Source organism: Schistocerca cancellata, chromosome 4 (assembly GCF_023864275.1).
Source record: "Schistocerca cancellata isolate TAMUIC-IGC-003103 chromosome 4, iqSchCanc2.1, whole genome shotgun sequence".
In the NCBI taxonomy this organism is placed as follows: domain Eukaryota; kingdom Metazoa; phylum Arthropoda; class Insecta; order Orthoptera; family Acrididae; genus Schistocerca; species Schistocerca cancellata.
This window is the reverse complement of record NC_064629.1, coordinates 416,302,233-416,324,402: the sequence shown is the minus strand read 5'-3', so window position 1 is coordinate 416,324,402 and position 22,170 is coordinate 416,302,233. Positions and strand designations below refer to the sequence as shown.

The window sequence follows — 22,170 nt, the reverse complement described above, 5'->3', positions numbered from 1 at the left end:
TTTGTCATGGTGGATCTTTTTTCAAAATTCATCAAACTATATCCATTTAAGAAAGCAACAAGGAAGAACATTTTGAAAATTAGAAGAGACTATTTCACAAAGGTAGGAAAACCGAAGAGCATACTTTCTGACAATGGAGCACAATTTACTTCTAAACTTTGGAAAGCATTTGTTGAGGATGAGAACATAAACCATATTCTGATATCTGCTTACCAACCGTCAAGCAATCCGGCTGAATGTTACATGAGAAAAATAGGGAGATTATTTAGAACTTGTTGCAACAAAAATCATGTAAGTTGGACAGAGTACATAGACAGCTTTGAAGATATACAGAACAGCTTACAGTATTCGTCTACTGGGTTTTGCCCATATGAAATAATGTATCACAAGAAACCATCGAATCTGATCAATGAATTAATTGAATTACCAGCATGTAAGGCTATGAGTCAACAGGAGAGAGAAGAAATAGTCAAGAAAGTAATGGGACAGCAAGGGAAATTGAGGAAAAACAGACATGATAAGAAGTTTAAACCTACAAATTTTGAAATCAATGATCTAGTCCTGGTGAAGAAACATGAAAAATCCAATGCTATAAGCAATGAATTAAAAAAATTCTTTGGCATCTATATTGGTCCATTCAAAATTCAGTCTATTCTACACCCAAATGCATACAGGTTAGTGCATCGAAAATCTGGAAGGTTATTTGGTTTACTTAACTAAAAACCTATAAGCAAGTGTCAAACACCAAGAAAAAATAAGAAGATGCAAAAGCCCTCAGGAGGACACCACACCTGTGTGTCAAGTGTGTGGCGAGCACTAGGTCTCCAAGCTATGTAGTATTGTATTTTCTTCTTTTTGTTTTCAGATGCTATATTTTCTGCTCAAATATAAACGTGTAATGAAGTTATCTCTTACTGTAAATACTATCCATTCTCTGTAGTACAAGTTTTCTGTATGTAAAATGAATATTGAGTGACATTATTTGAGGAATAATTTGAAAATGTAAACTGTGTACTAAATTTGGCTTTCTTACAGTAGTGTTTGACCAATAATTTATAATTATCTTGTAACTCTTAAGGTGTGTAAATAATGATTCTGTAAGCATTTCAGACAATAGTTACTACTATAACAGAAACATAAGTGAAAAGGACATTTTAAAACTAGTCCATGAGAAATGAGTTGTGTAAAACTTAGTGAGAAAGTTACGAGAGCTTTGTAGAGATGAGGATGATAATACACGACTGGCCATTAAAATTGCTACACCAAGAAGAAATGCAGATGATAAACGGATATTCATTGGACAAATATATTATACTAGAACTGACATGTGATTACATTTTCACGCAATTTGGGTGCATAGATCCTGAGAAATCAGTACCCAGAACAACCACCTCTGGCTGTAATAACGGCCTTGATACGCCTGGGCATTGAGTCAAACAGAGCTTGGAAGCTGTGTACAGGTACAGCTGCCCATGCAGCTTCAACACAATACCACAGTTCATCAAGAGTAGTGACTGGCGTATTGTGACGAGCCAGTTGCTCGGCCACCATTGACCAAATGTTTTCAATTGGTGAGAGATCTGGAGAATGTGCTGGCCAGGGCAGCAGTTGAATATTTTCCGTATCCAGAAAGGCCCGTACAGGACCTGCAACACGCGGTCGTGCATTATCCTGCTGAAATGTAGGGTTTCGCAGGGATCGAATGAAGGGTAGAGCCACGGGTCATAACACATATGAAATGTAAAGTCCACTGTTCAAAGTGCCGTCAATGCAAACAAGAGGTGACCAAGACATGTAACCAATGACACCCCACACCATCACGCCGGGTGATACGCCAGTATGGCGATGAAGAATACATGCTTCCAGTGTGCGTTCACCGCAATGCCACCAAACATGGATGTTGTACACGGAACCTGGATTCATCCGAAAAATGACGTTTTGTCATTTGTGCAACCAGGTTTGTCGTTGAGTACACCAACGCAGGCGCTCCTGTCTGTGATGCAGCGTCAAGGGTATCCGCAGCCATGGTCTCCGAGCTGATAGTCCATGCTGCTGCAAATGTCGTCGAACTGTTTGTGCAGATGGTTGTTGTCTTGCAAACGTCCCCATCTGTTGACTTAGGGATCAAGACATGGCTGCACGATCCATTACAGCCATGTGGATAAGATGCCTGTCATTTCGACTGCTAGTGATATGAGGCCGTTGGGATTCAGCACGGTGTTCCATATTACCCTCCTGAACCCAACAATTCCATATTGTGCTGACAGTCATTGGATCTCGACTAAGGCGAGCAGCAATGTCGCAATATGATAAACCGCAATCGCGATAGGCTACAATCTGACCTTTATCAAAGTCGGAAACATGATGGTACGCATTTCTCCTCCTTACACAAAGCATCACAACAATATTTCACCAGGCAACGCTGGTCAACTGCTGTTTGTGTATGTGAAATGGGTTGGAAACTGTCTTCGTGTCAGCACGCTGTAGGTGTTGCCACTGGCGCCAACCTCGTGTGAATGCTCTGAAAAGCTAATCATTTGCATATCATGGCACCTTCTTCCTGTTGGTTAAATTTCGCATCTGTAGCACGTCATCTTCATGGTGTAGCAATTTTAATGTCCAGTAGTGTATTTGCCAGGGGTCCAGATGGAATCTTAATTCAGTTTTACAAAGTGTACTGTATGGCACTGATTTCTTACCTAGCTTGCATTTATCAAAAAACTCTCATAAGCACAAAGTTCCAAGCAACTGCGAAAAAGTGCAGGTTACTCCTGTATGTAAGGAAGGCACAAGAATGGACCCAAAAATATACACACCAATATCTCTAACATTGGTTTTCTGCAATCTTGAACATATTTTCATTTTGAATATAATAAATGTTCTTGAAACTGAGAAGTATGCATCCATGAATCAGCATCGCTTGTGTGGTACTCAGTTTGCCATTTTCTCACATGATATACTAGGAACTATGGAAGGGCAACAGGCTGATTCTATATTTATAGATTTCTGGAAAGCATTTGCCATTTTGCCCCACTGCTGACTGTTAATGAAGCTATTAGCATGTGGAATATGTTGCCAGATATGTGAGTGGTTCAAAGATTTCTTAAGTAATAGAACCTAATAAGTTGTCCTTGATGGCAAGTGTTCATCGCCAAAAAGGGTACTGTCTGTCAGGAGTGCCCCAGGGAAGAATGATAGGACTGCTGATGTTTTCATATACATAAAGGATCTTGAAGACAGGTTGGGCAGCAGTCTGCTGTTGTTTGCTGATGATGCTGTGGTTTATGGGAAGGAGTCAAGGTTTAGTGACTTTAGGAAGATACAAGACGACTTAGCCAAAATTTGTAGTTGGTGTGATGAAAGGCAGCTACCTCTAAATGTAGAAAAATGCAAGTTAATGTGGATGAGTAAGAAAAAACTGGTAATGTTTGGAGGTAGCATTATTAGTGTCCTACTTAAACTCAAATCACTTACATATCTGGGTGTAGCATTGCAAAGCAATATGAAATGGAATGGGCAGGTGTGGCTTACAGTAGGAGGGCAAATGGTTGACTTTGATTTATTTGGAGAATTTTGGAGAAGTGTAGTTCATTTGTAAACAAGACCACATATAGGGCATTAGTGTGACCTATTGTTGAGAACTGCTCAAGTGTCTGGGATCCACACTTGGTTGGATTAAAGGTAGACACCAAAGCAATTCGGAGGCGGGCTGCTAGATCTGTTACCGGTAAGTTGAAGCAACATGCAAGTATCACGCAAATACTTTGGGAACTGAAATGTGAATCCCCAGAAGGAAGGCGGAATTCTTTCTGAGGAACTCTTGTTAAGAAAATTTAGAGAACCAGCATTTAAAGCTGACTGCAGAGAGACTCTACTGCCATTAACATACATTTTGCAAAGGGCCATGAAGATATGATATGAGAAATTAGGGCTCATAGGGGTGGGGGGACTAAAGACACGTGTTTTTCCTTCCCTCTATTTGTGAGTGGAACAGTATTGGAAATGACTAGCAGTGGGTCACTGAACCCTCTACTACACATAGTGCAGTCGTTTGTGGAGAATGTATGTAGATGTAGATGACACGACTGGATCCTTTCAGGAATGTGTACCTGAGGATCATGAGATTCATAAAGTTCACAATTCCAGCAGTTTTATAGGTACTGAGGATAAGAACAAACACCAACCACATATCTGGGAATATATTCCATATGCTCGTACCTTCATTAACAGTCTACAGTAGGGCACCGTGTTAAGCACTTTTCATAAATCTAGAAATATGGGAACTGCCTACTGCCCTCCATCCAAAGTTCAAAGTATATCATGTGAGCAAAGGGAAAGCTGAATTTTGCATGAGAGATGGCTAGGGCAGTTCACTGTCACATTCAGGAAGACACTTTTTTGGCCAAAGGAGACTGTTGCAAATGAAACAGTGTCACAAGGTTCTATTGTCATAAGAGTAGGTTCAAGTAAACTGTGGACAAAATCATTAAGATTCATTTCACATGATAAAGTACCAAATGGCACAGGGCAGTGGGTTTTGGTGAGCAAATGCACAAGAAAGCATGACATTCCAAGAAGCTGTCAGTTTTAATATGCATATTAAAGTTAAGGGAACAAGTGGAATTACTGAGAAATATGTTGTATGTGGTAGAGCCGTAGGCAGGTTTTGTATGAGCATGATTTTAAGGATCTGTTTTCTGAGGAGACATAAGAGTAATTTTCATTTCAAAGACAAGTTCCGGATGACGTACAATAAATGTGAATTGATAAACCATCTGATGAACAAGGAGAAGCGCCAAGCATGAGAAATTAAATGAGTGGACCAAGCTTATGTTACATAATTTGCTAAGGAATTTTCTGAGAAGAATTTTGGTAAATTTATTTTGCTAGTTTGTTACGTGGCTATTCATAAGATTGATGTCTATGTGTGGAAATTACATAAGGTCATTGGACTAACCATAGAAAATTCTGTCTCGGTTAAGGAACAGCCAATGAACCATGTAGTTTATGCTAAGAAATACAATAAGAGGAGGAAAATCTTTTATTTTTATGCCAGTTAATAAAACATGTGTTAAACATTTGTTGTCCAGATATGAAAACAGTTCACAAATCAGAGACCGGATTTCTTCAAAGGGGGAGGAATGTTGCACCATGACTCCACCAGGTGCAATGTACTTTCCTGCCATGCTCAGCAAAATGACATTCTACAGGGGAAAGCGAGCATCAGCGTGAAGTCCAAACACCATTTCACAAGAAGGTGTATTAAAAGTCAAAGAGCATTTATTCAAAATGCTGATGAAGCAGAAGAAACTTGCCAACTCCTCTGAAGGGTGAAACTGGACAATGTTACAGCTCCAGCTAGGGTCCTGCAGGAGCTGAAGAAACAAGAAAACCAGAAAAAATGAAGTCTCACCACCCAATGGTGACACCCAGAAGCTAAGCCTGTTGTCCCTTCCATGGAGGGGGTGCTGCTGTTGGAAAAGTATTGGCCAGCACACTGTTATAAATAATCCTCACATCAGACCCTCATTCTCAGATGATACTCACTGATATCCTCTGTACATAACCATTTCAGGATGTGTACATGATGCTGGATGCCAGTGTCCAACTGTTGTCTTTGATTGGGAGACAACTGCTGTGCCAGTAGCTCTACATGTCCACTTGAGCTGGAGACAGTAGGCAGACAACATGGCTCCTTCACACCAATGGTTCACCTACTGGGGGGCTATGGATTGCCTGGCCTCACTATTGTTGTTGACCAGTGCCTGCAGGCCCTCATTGTTGCTGATCACCATCCAGTGTGGGCATATGCTTTTAACTTCAGCCGTGTCGAGTACACCATTATTCCCGGTGTATTACACAGCAATTATGAGTCAGTCAGGCTGCCAGGAGCTGCGCCCATCATACATCAAAAACAGCATGTGGCAATGTAGGCCTCTGGTGGCCATGTTGATGCAAGTGCCCATCACTGCTGGCATGTGCTGTCTTCCAGGCTGGTGGTTGCTGGTGTCAGCACATGGCATATGGGCAGCCAGCTATAGCATTAGGGGCAACAGCCTTCTGCCTGCAGCAGTACTGTCTCTGTATCAACTATTGTGATCAGGGATGTTTCACTAACAGTTTGCCAGGGATGTTTCACTAATAGTTTGCTGTGCAATTTCAGTCACCACCATCTCCGCAAACCATGTACAAGTGAGGAAGTAGCACCTTTTCCTGACCTGTGAATAACCAGTTCCTCTGCCACTGTCAGGACCAGCTCTTGGCCCTAACAGAATGAAGCAATGAGTATGAATTATCATTTGATCTGGGTTTCATTGTCTTTGAGAAAGCTTTTGACTCAATGATAACAAAATCTCTAAAAACAGTTTTGAGAAATAAGGCACTGATTCAACTTATCAGTACCACTATATAAGGACAAGGCATTTAACTTTGTTATCAAAAATCTAAAAAGTTCCTTACTGATTTACTTTAAATTTTTACACAATAATCTAATAAAAATTCAGACAGACAAAGGCTACATATAATTTTGAACAAAACTGTACAGATTTTCTGTTAAAGCCAACTGCAAGACAGAAAGTGATGTGCCATGCTATGCTGCTGAAATGTGCAGTATAGTTTTCTTTCTTGCAGTCAGCTTTAACCAGGATAACAGGGCACGTAAACAGCTAGACAGATTGTTTCTCCAATATAGAGTATATTCATTCTCATTATATATCATTTTAAACTCACATTGTGAACACAACAATGTACTGTCTGGTTTTCTTCCTCACAGTCACTTAACACAAAACAGGACAGCTGCATTGATGGCTTGTCAGCTTATGATTAGATTATTACTAGGGAATCTGAATCATCCAAAACTTTGTAATCCTACCCATTTGCAGATTAAAACTGTGCAAAATACTGTCATTTAATCTACTATCCTCATAGATCCAGCAGCTGGAGAGGTCTCTCACATAATGCCTACGCCAATGATCCCAATTCTCTTCACGTAACTTCAGTTCCCAATCATGGTTTTGTTTGCAGTAATACTGAAAAATGCTTAAGGATGGCGAGAGGGGGGAAGAGCAGATGGACAGAGAGGGGGAGGAGAAGGAGGGCAAAATAGACTTGGATGTATATCCAATTCTAACACATAGTTAATAATTCTGAAGCATTGTCAATTTCAGTAGTATTATTATACAGAAGAAGATACAAATCTGAGTTACAGCATTCATTAGTCTTTCATCATAATAGTGATAAATTCATAGTTGAGAGAGATGTCAGGCAAGAAAAACTCCACATTTACAAAACTCTTCATATCCATAGTGGAAATTTTCAGATCCTTAATCTGGGAAAATGAAGAAGGAATATGTGGTAATCGAGCATATATGAACTGCTTTTATTTTGCTTATGACACTAGTCTGTTTGCCTTAGTGAATGTAAAAACTTGGTAGAGTCAGTTTGAAAGAAGGACTATAAATCAATTACAATAAGATTGACAAACATATGACACAAATGAAAATAGTAGAATGAAGTCTTACAACCAGTTGATAAGTTTTTGTATGAGGACTTGCTCAAAAGTGATGCCTCTTAAATTTTTATTCTGTTTTGAATATTAGTTGATGTATTATATGTCACACATATTACTCAGTCAACTTTCCCATTTTGCTGATGCAAGCTGCAACCCTCTCCTGCTAAATAATATAACTACATTGGTTGATGATAAAAAGCATTCTGTAATCAAGTTTCACATTCAAAGAGCTCAACCACACATAGAGAACCCTCTCCTTTAAAACCAGACCACACATGAGCTCTGCAATGTCTGCAGCAATTCAACACCTTGGGTATATTGTCAATGATGATCCTCCATACAGTCCTAACTTGGCCCCATCCAATTTTCATCTGTTTGCTACACTTAAAGAAAACTTCTGAGGACTTCACTTTGATAGTGATTAAGTGGTGCAAGCAGAAGTGAGGCTGTGGCTCCATCAATGAAATCAAACATCCTACAGTGACAATATCTACAAACTGATCTCTCATTGGGAGAAATGCGTTTGTTGCCAGGTGATAATGTTCAGAAATAAATATGTAGACATGATGAATAAATATGTAGACTATTAATAACATTTACTTTATTTAAAAAGTTTTAAATGTTTTCACATAAAAACTTCTGAGGAGTTACTTTTCAACATGCCCATATATTTAGAGCATTTGGAGGAAACTTGAGAATGGGTGGGAAAAGATGTAAACAACAGACCTAACACTGCCTGTTGAGGTTCTGCTAAAGTAAACAGATTTTTTAAACCAGAATGTCTTTTTCCAGTAGTGGATGTAAAACAACCAGTGATGTTACTGTTGTTGTTGATGATGACGATCGATGATAATGGTGATGAATGTAAATAATGACTGAGTCTTTTTCTGGGTAGAACATCTTAACTGAGTATTAAAAAAGGCAGGAAGATTGGTGTTTAATGTCCCTTTGACAATGAGGACATTAGAGATAGAGCACAAGCTCAGATTGGTTAAGGAGAGGATAGGAAACTGGCTCTGCTCTTTCAAAGGAACTGTCCTGGACTTGGTTTTAGGTGATTTTGGCAAATCACAAAAAACCTCAATCTGGACGGTCAGATGTGGATTTGAGCTGTTGTCCTCCTGAATGTGAATCCAATGTGCTGCCTCTCATATTTTAATTCCATCTTAGATTGTCTTCTGTAAAGAACGCTCGAAAGGGGAAGTTACATATCACCCCAGAAAGAAAATACTGATGGAACTAAAGAAGGTAAGTTATCCTGATGATATACCCTATGAAAGACCATTTGTTGTATGGACCTTAGAATTCTACTTAGCATACTTAATGTCTTATGCCATTATTGGCATCTCTGTCGCAAGAATGGAGTTTTATCTTTATGACAGAAAGGAGAGGGCAATATTGCCAAACTTCTCCTTAGGAATCCTAAACTCAGAATGGATTAATATAAGAGTCCTGTAAGGAGTCTCCTGTTTTTAATCTACATAAATGATCTTTCAGTGAATTTAAGGGAAACTGGACATCATGGTCTGTATTTTTTACTAGTGTTTTGAAACATAACAACACAAAACTTTAATTGGTATTGAAATGAAACTTTAACACTTTAACCAAATAGTTAGTTTATTTTGAACTCTGTGTGAAAAAAAATTTAAATACTGTGGAATTCATAGCGGAGTGAAAATTGATTTTTATTTTGCATACTAAATTATGTATAATTTTTATTTTAAGTAGACTGCACTTCTACACCATTCAAAGTGATAGGCCAAGATAAATTTTATTCTTTTAGTTATTAACTTGTTAAAAGAAGAAAGCCAGACTACTTACCAAGTTCTTGTTTTGTGTATTTAAAAAAAATTAGAAGTAAATTCTTTCTCCTAATAATTTAAGAACATATGGCATGCACAAGCTTAAAATATTTAATACATTGTTGGATGATCTGGTTCACTGTGTAGGCATACACTGTATTATTATTCACACAAAATTTTGTTTTTGTAACTTTCCGGATGAGATAATGATACCTAAGTATGCGAAAATGCTGATTATGGAAAACTGAAATTAAATATTTTCATGTCATTTTCTTCTCAATGATAACATGTAAAAACATTCCAGCTCCATAATCTTGTTGATTCTGAGTGTCCTTTCCATCTTCTTTGGGTTTTTCTCTTTTTCTGTTATTCTGGTCCATTTGTCATGCTTCCAATAGCTTTTTCGGCTTCAGTGACATATGGCCTGTCCATTTTTCATGTCGTCACTTGTTTTGATGCCTACGGTAGTCTGCTCATGGTTTTTAAACTGTTTGTTACTCCATCATTAAAACATTTTATGTCATTCATCACACCAACCTGAAAAGCTGACATGTTAACAAATACAGTTTCCAGCAAGCACCCCCAAATGCAACCACTGAAACGTTCAGAGAAAATTTGTGCTGGACTGGGGCTTGAGCCCCGATTTCCCACTTTATGCAAGTCTTCACCACCTCAGCTATCTGGACACATTTCCCTTCCAATCCAAACTCTCAAGTTGTTGCACACGGCAGATGTAGCCATACTGTCTATTATCTTAATTGCTGGCAGCTTTATCTGATTCCTGCAAGGGTTTGGACATCATATGCATCTGCACTGGAGTTATCATTACTGTCAAGGTGCATGTGTTTGGTGTCTGATCTGTTGGGCATGCACCCTCCTGGAATGTCAATTTTAGAATTTTTATTTATCCCAAATTTGCACGCATATGTAGAAACAATCATCTGTGACTCAACTAGAAACTTGAGCATCACTAAATGCATTGGGAAACCTTGTGGCTTTGGCAAGTACTACATACTTTAAGTTTGTTTGGTTGTCATGCTGTTCACAGCAAATTGTACCATTTTCAAGTCATGGTGGCAGTTTTGGCTCTATTTTTCTATCATGATGGATGTGAATCTTTATAGAAATTTTGCAAAATGGGATCCCTAGCATTATCTCTGGCATGGGGCCCCCAGTGTTATCTCTGTCAATTGCTTGTACATCCTTTATCAAGGGACAATTCAATACCCATTACAAAATAACCATGTCCCCAACTACCTTTCCATTTATACATCCCCAACTACCTTTCCATTTATACACAGTTTAATTACATTCATAGTATACCATTTGTCTATGGACAAAGGAGACCCATCTAGGCATGCTGAGACTACACTAACGGAAAAGTGATTAAAGTAGACTCTGAAGGGCACCACCATGCTTTACTGTGGGAGTATTGATGTATATTCATGCAGGCACTCAAATGAATCAGTCAAAAAGAATATGTACAGTACCATATTTTGCATTAGAAGAGAGGAAGAAAGTGTGGAACTTCAAGGTCAAATAGATGATATTTGTAGATGTTGGAACACTTGCAAACTCTATGTGGTTCAAAAAAATGCAACTAGTTTAGACATAGAGTCCTGCAGTCAATGTGGAAAGGCTTCACAATAATATGTCAGACTGTGGAGATGACAACCATCTTGGTCCAGGCCTAGGCTGCTAAGTTGGTTCTACTGGCCAATTTGAGGGTTGTTTTCAACAGTTTTTCACATTCATCTCATTGAATGTTGGTCCTGGGTTAACCTTTTCCCAAACATGTATGAAAGTATAGCTTTCAGAACACATTTGGTTCAGCTTTTATTATGCTAGTTAGCATTAAGAAATAGAAGAAATAAAACTAATGCATCAGTCCATTAGCATTATTAAATATTAAAATTTGAAGGAAGAAAAAAGCACTATAGATGGTATCAAAGTTTGTTACTGTTTTCTATTTCTCCACTCTGATAAGAATGAAAATTAATGATTTTTTTGTGGGTTAGGTTACCTTTTTTGATATCTAATGGTATTTCATCAGACTTTTTTTCCATTTCCCATTTTTAATATCAGCCCAACATTATTGGTACTATCTCAATAAAAATAGCTGTTGTCAACATTTTCTGTTAATTAACTCATTAGATATTATAGCTTTAATCATACTTGAAAATAATTTTGGATTGTTAAGTCATAATGGTGGCATCCATATTTAGATTAATAACATGAAAATGATGTACTTTGCATACGCTGGTGAAATATGCTTGCATTTATAGGTACCAAGGTAATCTATCTTATGAAAATTGTTTAATAACTATTAAACATTTGAGATATAATAAGTTCCTTGTGCTTCCTATCAAATTTAGTTGTTGCAGTACAGCAAATTTCTACACTTATAACATTACTCATGTAAATAATGACAATTTTATAATTGGATAGATAAAATACCTGCTCACCAATCGGTGGCAGAACAGACACATAAAAGAAGGTTATAATTAGACAAGCTTTCAGAGCTCCTTCTTCAGGCAGAAGGGTTGAAGGGGAAGGCAGATGAGTGAAGAAAAAGGACTAGAGAGATTTACAAAAAGGGGCAGATTTCAGGAAAGTCACCCAGAACTGTGGGTCAGGGGAGATTTACCAGATGGGATGAGAAAGAAAGACTGATTGTTGGGGACTGCATGGAAAAGATCTGAAAACCTGAGAGCTTAAACATGGAAGACAGGGCAACATCCAAGACCAGAGGTGACTGCTTAAACATCATACACAAGTTAATAAGAGTGAAAAGCTAAGTGCATTGCGTGTAACAGAGGTAGGATGGGGGGTGGGGGTAGGGGGGGGGGGCAGTGGCAAAAATTAGACAGGTAAGAAAATGAAATGTGTAGAAAACTAAAATGGAGTGAAGAAAGGAGTAGTTACTGCAAAGTAAATTAAGGCCAGGTGGGTGGCAAGAACCAAGTATATGTTGTAGTGCTACTTCCAACCTGCGGAGTCCTGAAAACCCAGATGGCACCTGTAGTGAAACAGGTACCGAGGGCATGATTGTCAAGTTGTAAAGTGTGTTCTGCAACAGGATACTGCGTGTTGCCAGTATACACCCTCTGCCTAAGCCCATTCATCCTAAGTGATAATTTGGTGGTAGTCATGCAGATGGAAAAGGCCGAACAGTGTTTACACAACAGCCGGTATATGACATATGTCGGTTCACAGGTGGCTCTCCCTTTGATAATAAATGGTTTGCCACTTACGGGGCTGGTATAGGTGGTGGTAGGAGGGCGCACAGGGCAAGTCTTACAGTGCAGATGCTGACACGGGTAGGAACCATATGGTATGGGGATTGGTGCAGAAGGAGCATAGGGTATAGCAAGAGTATTGTGGACATTAGGAGGGTGGTGAAAAGCTATTCTAGGTGTAGTGGGCAAAATCTCAGACAGAATGGATCTCATTTTAGGGTGTGATTTTAGGAAGTCAAGGCCTTGTCGAAGTAGCTGATTAATACATTCCAGACCAGGATAATACTGAGTAATCAGTGGTGTGCTCTGAAGATGTTTCTTGGAGGGATCAGCAATTCCAGGATTGAATGTGACGGCCCGGGAGATCTGCTTTTGAACTAGGCTAGTGTGGTAATTACTTCCAGTGAAGGCTGAGATGAGAATGATGGTGTATTGCTGTAAAGGGTCTGCATCTAAACAAATATGTTTGCCTTGAATGCCAAGGCTGTATGGGAGGGAACATCTGACATGGAAAGGATGGCAACTGTCGAAAAAAGGATGGCAAACTAAGCAGTAATCTCTGTCTTGCATATTACCTTGCCTTCCACCTTTAAGCTCTCAGCTTTTCACATTTTGTATAGTGCAGTCCCCAACAATCAGTATTTCCTTCTCATCCCATCTGGCAAGTCTGCCCTGATCTGCAGTTCTGGGTGACTTTCCTCAAATCTACCCCTTTTTCCCAGATCTCTCCAGTCTTTTTCCTTCGTACCTCTTCCTTCCCCTTCAATCATTCTGCCTGAGAAGGAGCCACTGGCTCCAAAAGCTTGAGTAATTATAACCTTCTTTTATGTGTGTGGTCTGCTGCCGCTTGGTGAATAGATTTTTTATCTATCCAGTTATACTGTTTTGTCAAAAACTGATTGATTTCATTGTTATAATGACAATTTTAGAAAGTTACTCCCTCTTTATTAAATTTCTGTAGACAAACATGCTTTCAATAGATGCTGTTTTGCAGGGCAATACAAAAAAGTGAGTAGTACAAATACTGTGAAAAATAGGTAATCACAAATCTTGTAGAGGCCTCTTCAGTGATCTCGAAATTAACACTATCACTTTTCAGTACACTTAACTTTTAATGTGAATGGTAGATAACAATAAATTTAACTTATTTTGTGTGTGGTTAGTTTCTGTAGTCAAAAAGTCCACCTGGAATATGTAATTCAAGTGGAAACTGTTTCCATGCACTAAATACAGAAAGAAATTATTGCCAAAAGACACCACTAAGGACACTTCAGACATATATAAATAAAATGAATATGGTAGATCCTTCAAAAGCAGTTATAAGTTACAGAGGCTCTGCCTATACAGAAAGAAAATAACAATTAATTTCATCAAATAAGATACTGCCAACAGACAAAGAAGACAAAAATTAGATGATGTGTAATTTACATAGCCACAACACAAGACAAAAAATTGCACTGCCTGACAAAAAAATTGGAACACCCAGAAGACATGGATGGATGTCAATGTAACTTCATACATGTACATACCATTGGGTTGTATGTAAATAATTAGAGTTGCAATTCTGTGTGGCCAGTAGGACAACCACCAAAATGCATTGGTGTTGTTCATCTTTAGTGTTGTTACCAGGCCTAGTAGGGCATATGGTGGGCATGATCAGCATCACATGTTGAGCGATCATTGCATAGGGCATGGAGATGCTACATATTTGTGTGAGATGGCATTACCAGTAATAGATTAAATTTGAAAGAGGTGCCATTGTCAGACTCCATATGGCCTGCCGGTTGAGTCATGCAATATTCACATTTGAAAGTGACAGTGGCCTGATGTTAGACTGCATGGAAACTTGAGGGGAGGCACACTCATTGTTATGGTTCCAGTTAATCCTATCTGATCACTACAAGGGAGTATCACAGTATTGTTCAACAAGCAAATTGTAAACCCTTCACATCTATGTCCACCATCTGAGAACAAGTAATAGACCTCCTGCAACATTATTTGTCATGTCGCACCATTGGTCAGAAACTAGAAGGAACTGCACTAGGGAATTACCATCCCATGCATAGGCTGCCATTAACACCACAACACAGATGATTGCATTTGGAGTGATACTGTGCCAGAGAGGCATGAACTGCTGATGAATGGCATCACATTGTGTTTTGTGATGAATGACAGCTCTGCGTTAACCCAGATGACCATCATTGGTGAGTATGGCAACGGCTTGGCGAGAGATCACATTCTTCCAACATTTTGGAGAGTACAGGGCTGTTACTCCTCACGTCATGGTGTGGGGAGCCACTGAGTATGACTTCAGTTACAGCTGGTGGTGACTGAGGAAACTCTGATGGCACAACAACATCCTTCATCCTCATTTGTTACCTCTTACATGATTGTATTGTGGTGTTATTTTTCAACAGAACAATGCTACTTCACACATGGCACATGTCTCTATGAACTGCCTGCATGATGTTCAAGTACTTCTATGGCTAGCAAGATCCCCAGATGAGTCACCAACAGAATGTTTGTTGGATCATCTGGGATGTCAGCTCCATCCCAGTGCCAGTATACATGGTATCAAGGACTATTTACAAAAGTTGTGGACCACCTTACCTCAGGAGAGAATACAACTGCTTTATGACACCATTCCCCACCAAATCCAGGAAAGAGGGTGGAGGGACATCATGCTGGTAAGTGGTATCATACTGCCAAATAATATGAATAAATTTTGTAACCAGTGAAATAACACCAAATACTCTTTCAGCACAACAAACTTCATTTTGTTTCCTCCTCCCCTTCTGGATTCTTCACTTTTTTGTCAGGCATCATATTTTTCATGTAGACTTTTTAGTGATTCATGGGAGCTTACTCTTAGGATGAGGTCTACAGAATAAGTTGGATGCATGGATGGATGGGTAAATAAATGAATGAGCAGAAATCACCACTCACTTTTATAGCCAAGTGATGAGTAGCAAACAGGCACTTACAAATATTTATAATGACTAAAAATGTAAATGTCATGTGACTAGTGCCTCCTGTCAGATAGACCATTCACCGGGTGGAAGTCTTTTGATTTGACGCCACTTTGGCGACTTGCACATCGATGGGGATGAGATGATGAAAACTTGAGCATGACTAAACAAGGAAAGGAAAAACTATCAATATTTAAAGACGAGTAATAAGGAAGATATGGGGACAAATCTTAAATAAAGAAGAATGGAAGAAGAGGGAGAACAAGGAAGTCTACTTCTTGATGCAATGAACAACAATCCTACAGATACTGAACAGCAGAACAATCCAATGGGTGTGTCATGTAGCCTGTAAGCAAGAAGAAGGGCCCATGAAGAAGGCAATTGAGGGGAAACCAAGTACCAGACACCCCACAGGACGACCAAGGCAGTGCTGGATGGATGACCTGGTGAAGTATCTGGCAGCCCTGGGGACTGAAGACAGCTGGAGTAATCGAGCACAAAACCAAAAGGAATGGAGGCAATTTGTGGAAACAGTGTGTGGTCTACAGGGTCTGTGACCACTGGATATGTGTGTGCATATACACTTCAAGAGCTTTTGGTACACATAACAGAAAATTTAAGATGCTTTCACATTGCTAAAGAACTTTTAATGTTATAGAATTGATACAAAAACTATAAAATATAAAATATACAGAGATATTGTATGCCTAATGTCAGTGAGGTGTACAGAAGAAAAATTGTACTGCATTAGATTAGCATCAAAATATGAAGTGGAAGACATAATTTCAGTGGGTCAGCAAATTAGTCACACGTACAAAGCTCTGGAGAAGAAAATCATTAAGATGAGTCTTGGTTCAAATGTACCCCTACAAAATCTCTTGTATTCTGCATTTTGGTACTGTGAAAAAATTACTGAAAAGACATTATTTTTCCATGTATGGAGCTCACTTTAATTAATTTACACAAAAAATAATGAGAAGAAAAGTGAACCACAAGAAGGACAAGAATTTTAGTGAGTAAAACAAAAAAGGTCACTGGAAAGACAGGACAAACAGGTGTTACAAAATTTTGTGTAATTTGTTTAAAGAAACTTGAATACTCACTTTCCTCAGGGACACCCTGTGGCTGTGGACACTGTATACTTTCATATTCAGTGCGTCCAAAGCTTGCTGAGTAGACAGCAATTCGAGCATTTGGATTGCACTGCAGGTGCACTGTTTCACCTTGACATGCGACTTTGCTGCGAAACTCATCTGAAACAATAAATCAGTTTTAAAGTCACAGATATGAAAATGCTGCCAAAAAAGTTACAAAACTACACAAGAACGTTTAAACTGGAGATTTTTTCAATTTTCTCATGTGGCTCATAGCACAATGCAAGCCTTTATATTTGACACATATTAGCTGGTTATCATATCTGTATTTTAATTGTAACTATTCCGTGCAATGAATGCTCATGTAACTGTAATGTCAAGTTTGTATTAGTGTTGTTAGTCTTGATATAGTTGATAATGATATGGGGAGAGGGGTTGAAAAAAAATGCTATTAAATAGTTTAGTCTTCTTAAAAACACAAATATTGACATCTGATGGACAGATTATGCCCCCACTCCAGTATACACTTCAGATATGTTTGAAATTTAACCAAGAACATTGGCACAAACTCTTATATTCAGGCATTTTATGCCCACACATCATCTCCCCTTGTCAGCTAATCCTGGTGATAAAAATATTTTCACCTCAAGGATTTCAACTAATTTCCTCCACTGTAAATTATGTTACGCCTTATCAACATTTGTCTTTTCATATTAAATGAAGGTCATTAAAAGTCCAGTGCCCTATGATGACAATGAAAAAAGTGACCCATATAAGTATACCAGGGCTGCAACAACACAATAAGCAATAAACAAAACATTTAAAAAAAAAATGTTTTGCAGTAAATGGTCATCACTTAATGTAGAAAAAACACAGTCATTCAGTTCTGTACAAAACAAGATGTATCATCATCACCAAAGATGCAGCACACGGGAAATGAAATATATAAAACTGACTTTGTGAAATTCCTGCATGTCTGCACTGATTAAAACTTCTACTGGAAATCATGTACAGGGTGTTTGGAAATTCCCATTCCAAACTTGTAAGACTTTTACTGGGGAGTGAGTAGATAATATTTTGAACTTAGAAGCCAGAGAAATTGCACATGTACTCATTGATAGTTTCTCTTTGACAGAATGCAATATGGGTGTGCAGCATCTCCTTGGAGCACCACAGTCACACCTGCTAATGATGATGATATTTGGTTTGTGGAGTGGTTGTCAGCACCCATACGAAGTCCTGATTTTTACACAGTCCATTTTCTTTTCACAATCCAGTCTAGTCACTCTCACAAATGATGATGATGATGATGATGGTGGTGATGATGATGATGATGATGATGATGAAATGATGAGGACAAAATAAACACCCAGTCCCTGGGCAGAGAAAATCCCCAACCCAGCCAGGAATTGAACCCAGGACCCTGTAATCCTCACCTGCTGATGGTGAAAGTACCCTTTCTTGAAGTTGTTGCATAACTGTGGCAAAAAGAGTATGTGATAGAATCAGACTTTGTGGAGATTGGTCTTGATAAAGGCAACGAGCAGCTTTTCCATTACCATGAGCTTCGCAATTCAGAAGAATCATGTCAGTGTATTCTGCAAATGTGTACTCAACCATGTTGTTCTAACACTCACACACATGTGAATGAGACTTAAAGTGGGTCAGAGAGGTAGGTTCAAAAAATGGTTCAAATGGCTCTGAACACTATGGGACTTAACATCTGTGGTCATCAGTCCCCTAGAACTTAGAACTACTTAAACCTAACTAACCTAAGGACATCACACACATCCATGCCCGAGGCAGGATTCGAACCTGAGACCGTAGCGGTCACGTGGTTCCAGACTGACACGCCTAGAACCGCACGGCCACACCGGCCGGCTAGAGAGGTAGGAAAGACATCAAATGTCATCAGCCGATCCGACACATCAGCCCCCCATTGCATAACTACCTAGCAAACATGTTTTCATACAGCTGTAGCACTGAAATGGAACATTTCTGGACATGTGCTCCTATTCAAAGCATTATGTGCTTACTTCTCTCTAAAAGCCCTAGAAGTTTGGAATGGGAATTTCTGTAAACCCTGTATTTAAGGCTTCTCAAATGCTTGAGTTCAGCAATATTTGCTCTAAGTGTAACTGTTGATTTTGGTGATGAAAGCATCAAAAAATTAATCTACTTTGCATACTTCAATTCTTTGCATGTACACATGTTTTCACAGAGAAAATATGTCTTACTTGTGAATCTACCAACATATACCACATCACTGCAAGGTGTTAGGAATATGATGCACGGAACACACAAAAATTTAAACTAAACTAAAACTTTTCAGTATATCCTAGAAATAAATTTCAATCAATATAGTCAAACAAACATTGTTGAAAATATTGCACACTGTCCCTATGATTAACAACAACAACAACAACAACAACAAGAACAACCATTTGATATTCACTGCTGGATAGTCCTTCTCCAGATCTTTCAGTGTGATACAGTCTGCACATATATGAACTCATGATGCTCCTGTGTTTTATAGTGTTGTTTACTATCCAGATTGTATTAGATTGCCATTTAGGTCTTATCTCTCAGAAGTCAGCAAAGAACTTTCTTTATCCATCTACTGCACACATATCATTTTCATTGCGGTGATAATCACATCTTCCTCTCCATTCTGTTTCTTTGCTAACTTCAGTTTTCATGTCTATCCAAATAAATCCCAACACACATCTCTCCACTGCTCACTGAGAAACCCTCAGATTTTGAAAGTGCAGGTCTCACCAGCATATTCCATAATTATTAATACACATTGATTGTCAGTTTTTCTTTTTATAAACATTGGAAACATAGCTTTGAGTTTTTAAATAATGTAAACTCCTTACTAGAGAAGTTTATTTGCCCAGATCACAGAAAATGTGTATACAGAATACTAGTTTCAGTGAGTTAAATCACCAACTTCAGATCTGAAAAAGTATTGCAAGCAAATTTTACAGTCTAATAACCATTATTCATTATGAATAAGAAATTCTAATACACATATTACATACCATGCACAGACATAGAACACTGTGTCATTCTATGTATTGCATGGTCATATAGTCATGGACATATTTGTGAAAAACAGTAATATAAGTAAAAATGATTATCGAAAAATCCAACACGAAACATTTAAAATATAACATGCCAGAGGTGAACATATTTTTTTGAAGATGCTCCAGTATAACATTATACAATAAAACCGTTATTGTGCCAAACGCACACAGTTTATGACCAAATACATGTGGCTCCTAGGATACTGCCTGCTGTGATTGTGTTGAGAGTTGACAGCACACTGGCAGGCAGCAATTAAATGGGCTAAATAGTGTTTAGGGCTACCAGCAGGTGACAGTAGTCTTTTACATGATAACTTACAAACATAATAAATACATATTTTCACTGTATTGTACAATACGTCAAAGGATGGCAATAATCTACTATTGTTGCCAGTGATGTGGAAGTTGTAGGATCCTCTTAGCAGTGCCAGTTGTGTTGACAGTTCAAATGCCACCGTCTATTGCCTGACGAATTTGTAGCAGTTCTGAGGTGAATGCCGTGAAGTGTTTCCTTCAGTTTAGAAATCGAGTTGAACTTACAAGGGCTTAAGTCAGGGTGTGCAGTAGGTGGTATAGCACTTAACAGCCCCATCAGTCAAACAAATCAGTAACAGCTCGCACTGTACATGCTTGAGCATTGTCCTGCAAAATTATAGTCAGGTCCTGCAGAAAATGTCATCGCTTCTGTCTCTAAGCTGGTCATAGATTGGGTTCCAAAAATGAACAGCATGGAGACAGAAGTGATGACACTTTCTGCAGGACCTGACCATCATTTTGCAGGGCAATGCTCAAGCACATACAGTGCAAGCTGTTACTGATTTGTTTGACTGATGGGGCTGCTAAGTGCTATGCTACCTACTGCATTCCCCTGACTTAAGCCCTTGTAAGTTCAACTCGATTTCTAAACTGAAGGAAACACTTCATGGCATTTGCTTCAGAACTGCTACAAATTTGTCAGGCAATAGACCACGCCACTCGAACTGTCAATACAACTGGCACTGCTAAGAGTATCCCACGACTTCCACATCACTGGCAATGGGTTATACACAATGCTGGTGACTACTTTGAGGGTCAGTAAAACTTTGAAACACGTATCTATTTTGTATGAGCTGTAAATAAATAGCTGCCACTATTAAAATTCCAACCCTCGTACTAAGTAGTATGTACTGCATACCCCTCAGCTCCGACCTATTAAACCTAAATCATGTATCAGATGGTATTATGCCCAGCTTAGTACTAATGTACCTTATTATTATTACATAGTTCTTTACATGTTGATATTATGACTTGACTTGGTCCTGTATATTCCACATGATGGTTTGTAATATCACCTAGGCCAGGTGCTCTTTGTGGTTTCCATACTGGGGAAGGCTGTGACATTTATCAAATGAAACTAACCTAGATCTCATGCTCTGCTACAGATAAGTCTGTCAGCAAAACCAAGATATTGGGGTGGGTGGGGGCAATATTACACTCTAGCCAACAAAAACTAACTTGAAGATATAATCTGTAAATAGCTTATTTGTACGACATCACATTTTCCAACAGTTTATCACAACAAATCACACTAAAAGACATGTGTTGGAGAGATCTTTAATGTGGTGTTTATTAGGTTTGCCGTATGCTTAATGTCTATAGTGTTTGCATTCCTGAACTTTGGATTTTTAATGTATTCTGTGCTCCAACCAAAGTGTTTATGAGTTTGCATGATGAAACAGAGAAATTCCCATGATGCCACATGTCTTGTGCTGTGACTGGTTGAAATGAGCAATCTGAGCCATCGCCACATTAATTTGCATACCATATTTTCCCTCGCAGGAGACACCACCTTACTGTAGCACTGTCTGTGTGGATGAAAGGGTTAGCATGTCCCAATGGCAGTGCAGCTGTTGGCATGGTCTCTGAAGCCAGCCAAGCCTCTGTGGAGGAACCAATCAGAGTGCCTCACAATTTCCCATCCTTCCTATAGCCAGCCCTGATGTTTCATTTCCTTGATTAGTCAGGGTGGGATGGGGTGGGGTTGGGGACAGAGATAAAAGCCCTGGGAAGACAATCTGTCTAGGGAATGGCAATGCAAAATATTTCCCAGTCCTCCAGCATAGTTGTTGAATTGTTGGGCCCGCTCCCCAGCATTTACAAAAAATTACTTCTTGCTCAACACTTCAGTCAAAAGTCTCAGAAAAATAAAAGGATTGGATCATCACAGAGGTGAAAAAAGGCTATGGGAAAGGACTCTGTTTATAGCAACACGGAATTGATATAAAGAAGAGTATGCCACGAGTTCATGAGGTTGAAAGTAAACATGTGTGTCCTCAGTGAAATAAAGGTCAAGGGGAACAGAACTGAAAATATAGCAGATTGAGTCCATCTGTACAGTGGCATTAAAAAGGAGGAGAGGCCAAGAGAAGGATTTCAATAGCCAACCTTTTTTAAGAAGCACAGAAGAGAGATTAAATACTGGGAGAAA

General features: G+C 38.8%; 1 protein-coding gene across 1 annotated transcript in view; it reads right to left on the bottom strand.

Annotated features, from left to right (window-relative positions):
• The window catches only part of LOC126184228 (protein eva-1), a 270,719-nt gene that overhangs the window by 80,323 nt on the left and 168,226 nt on the right, over positions 1–22,170 (bottom strand). Inside the window, exon 2 of the mRNA XM_049926597.1 lies at positions 16,624–16,773. Coding sequence (XP_049782554.1) covers positions 16,624–16,773 — 150 coding nt within the window. The remainder of the gene's footprint in view (positions 1–16,623; positions 16,774–22,170) is intronic.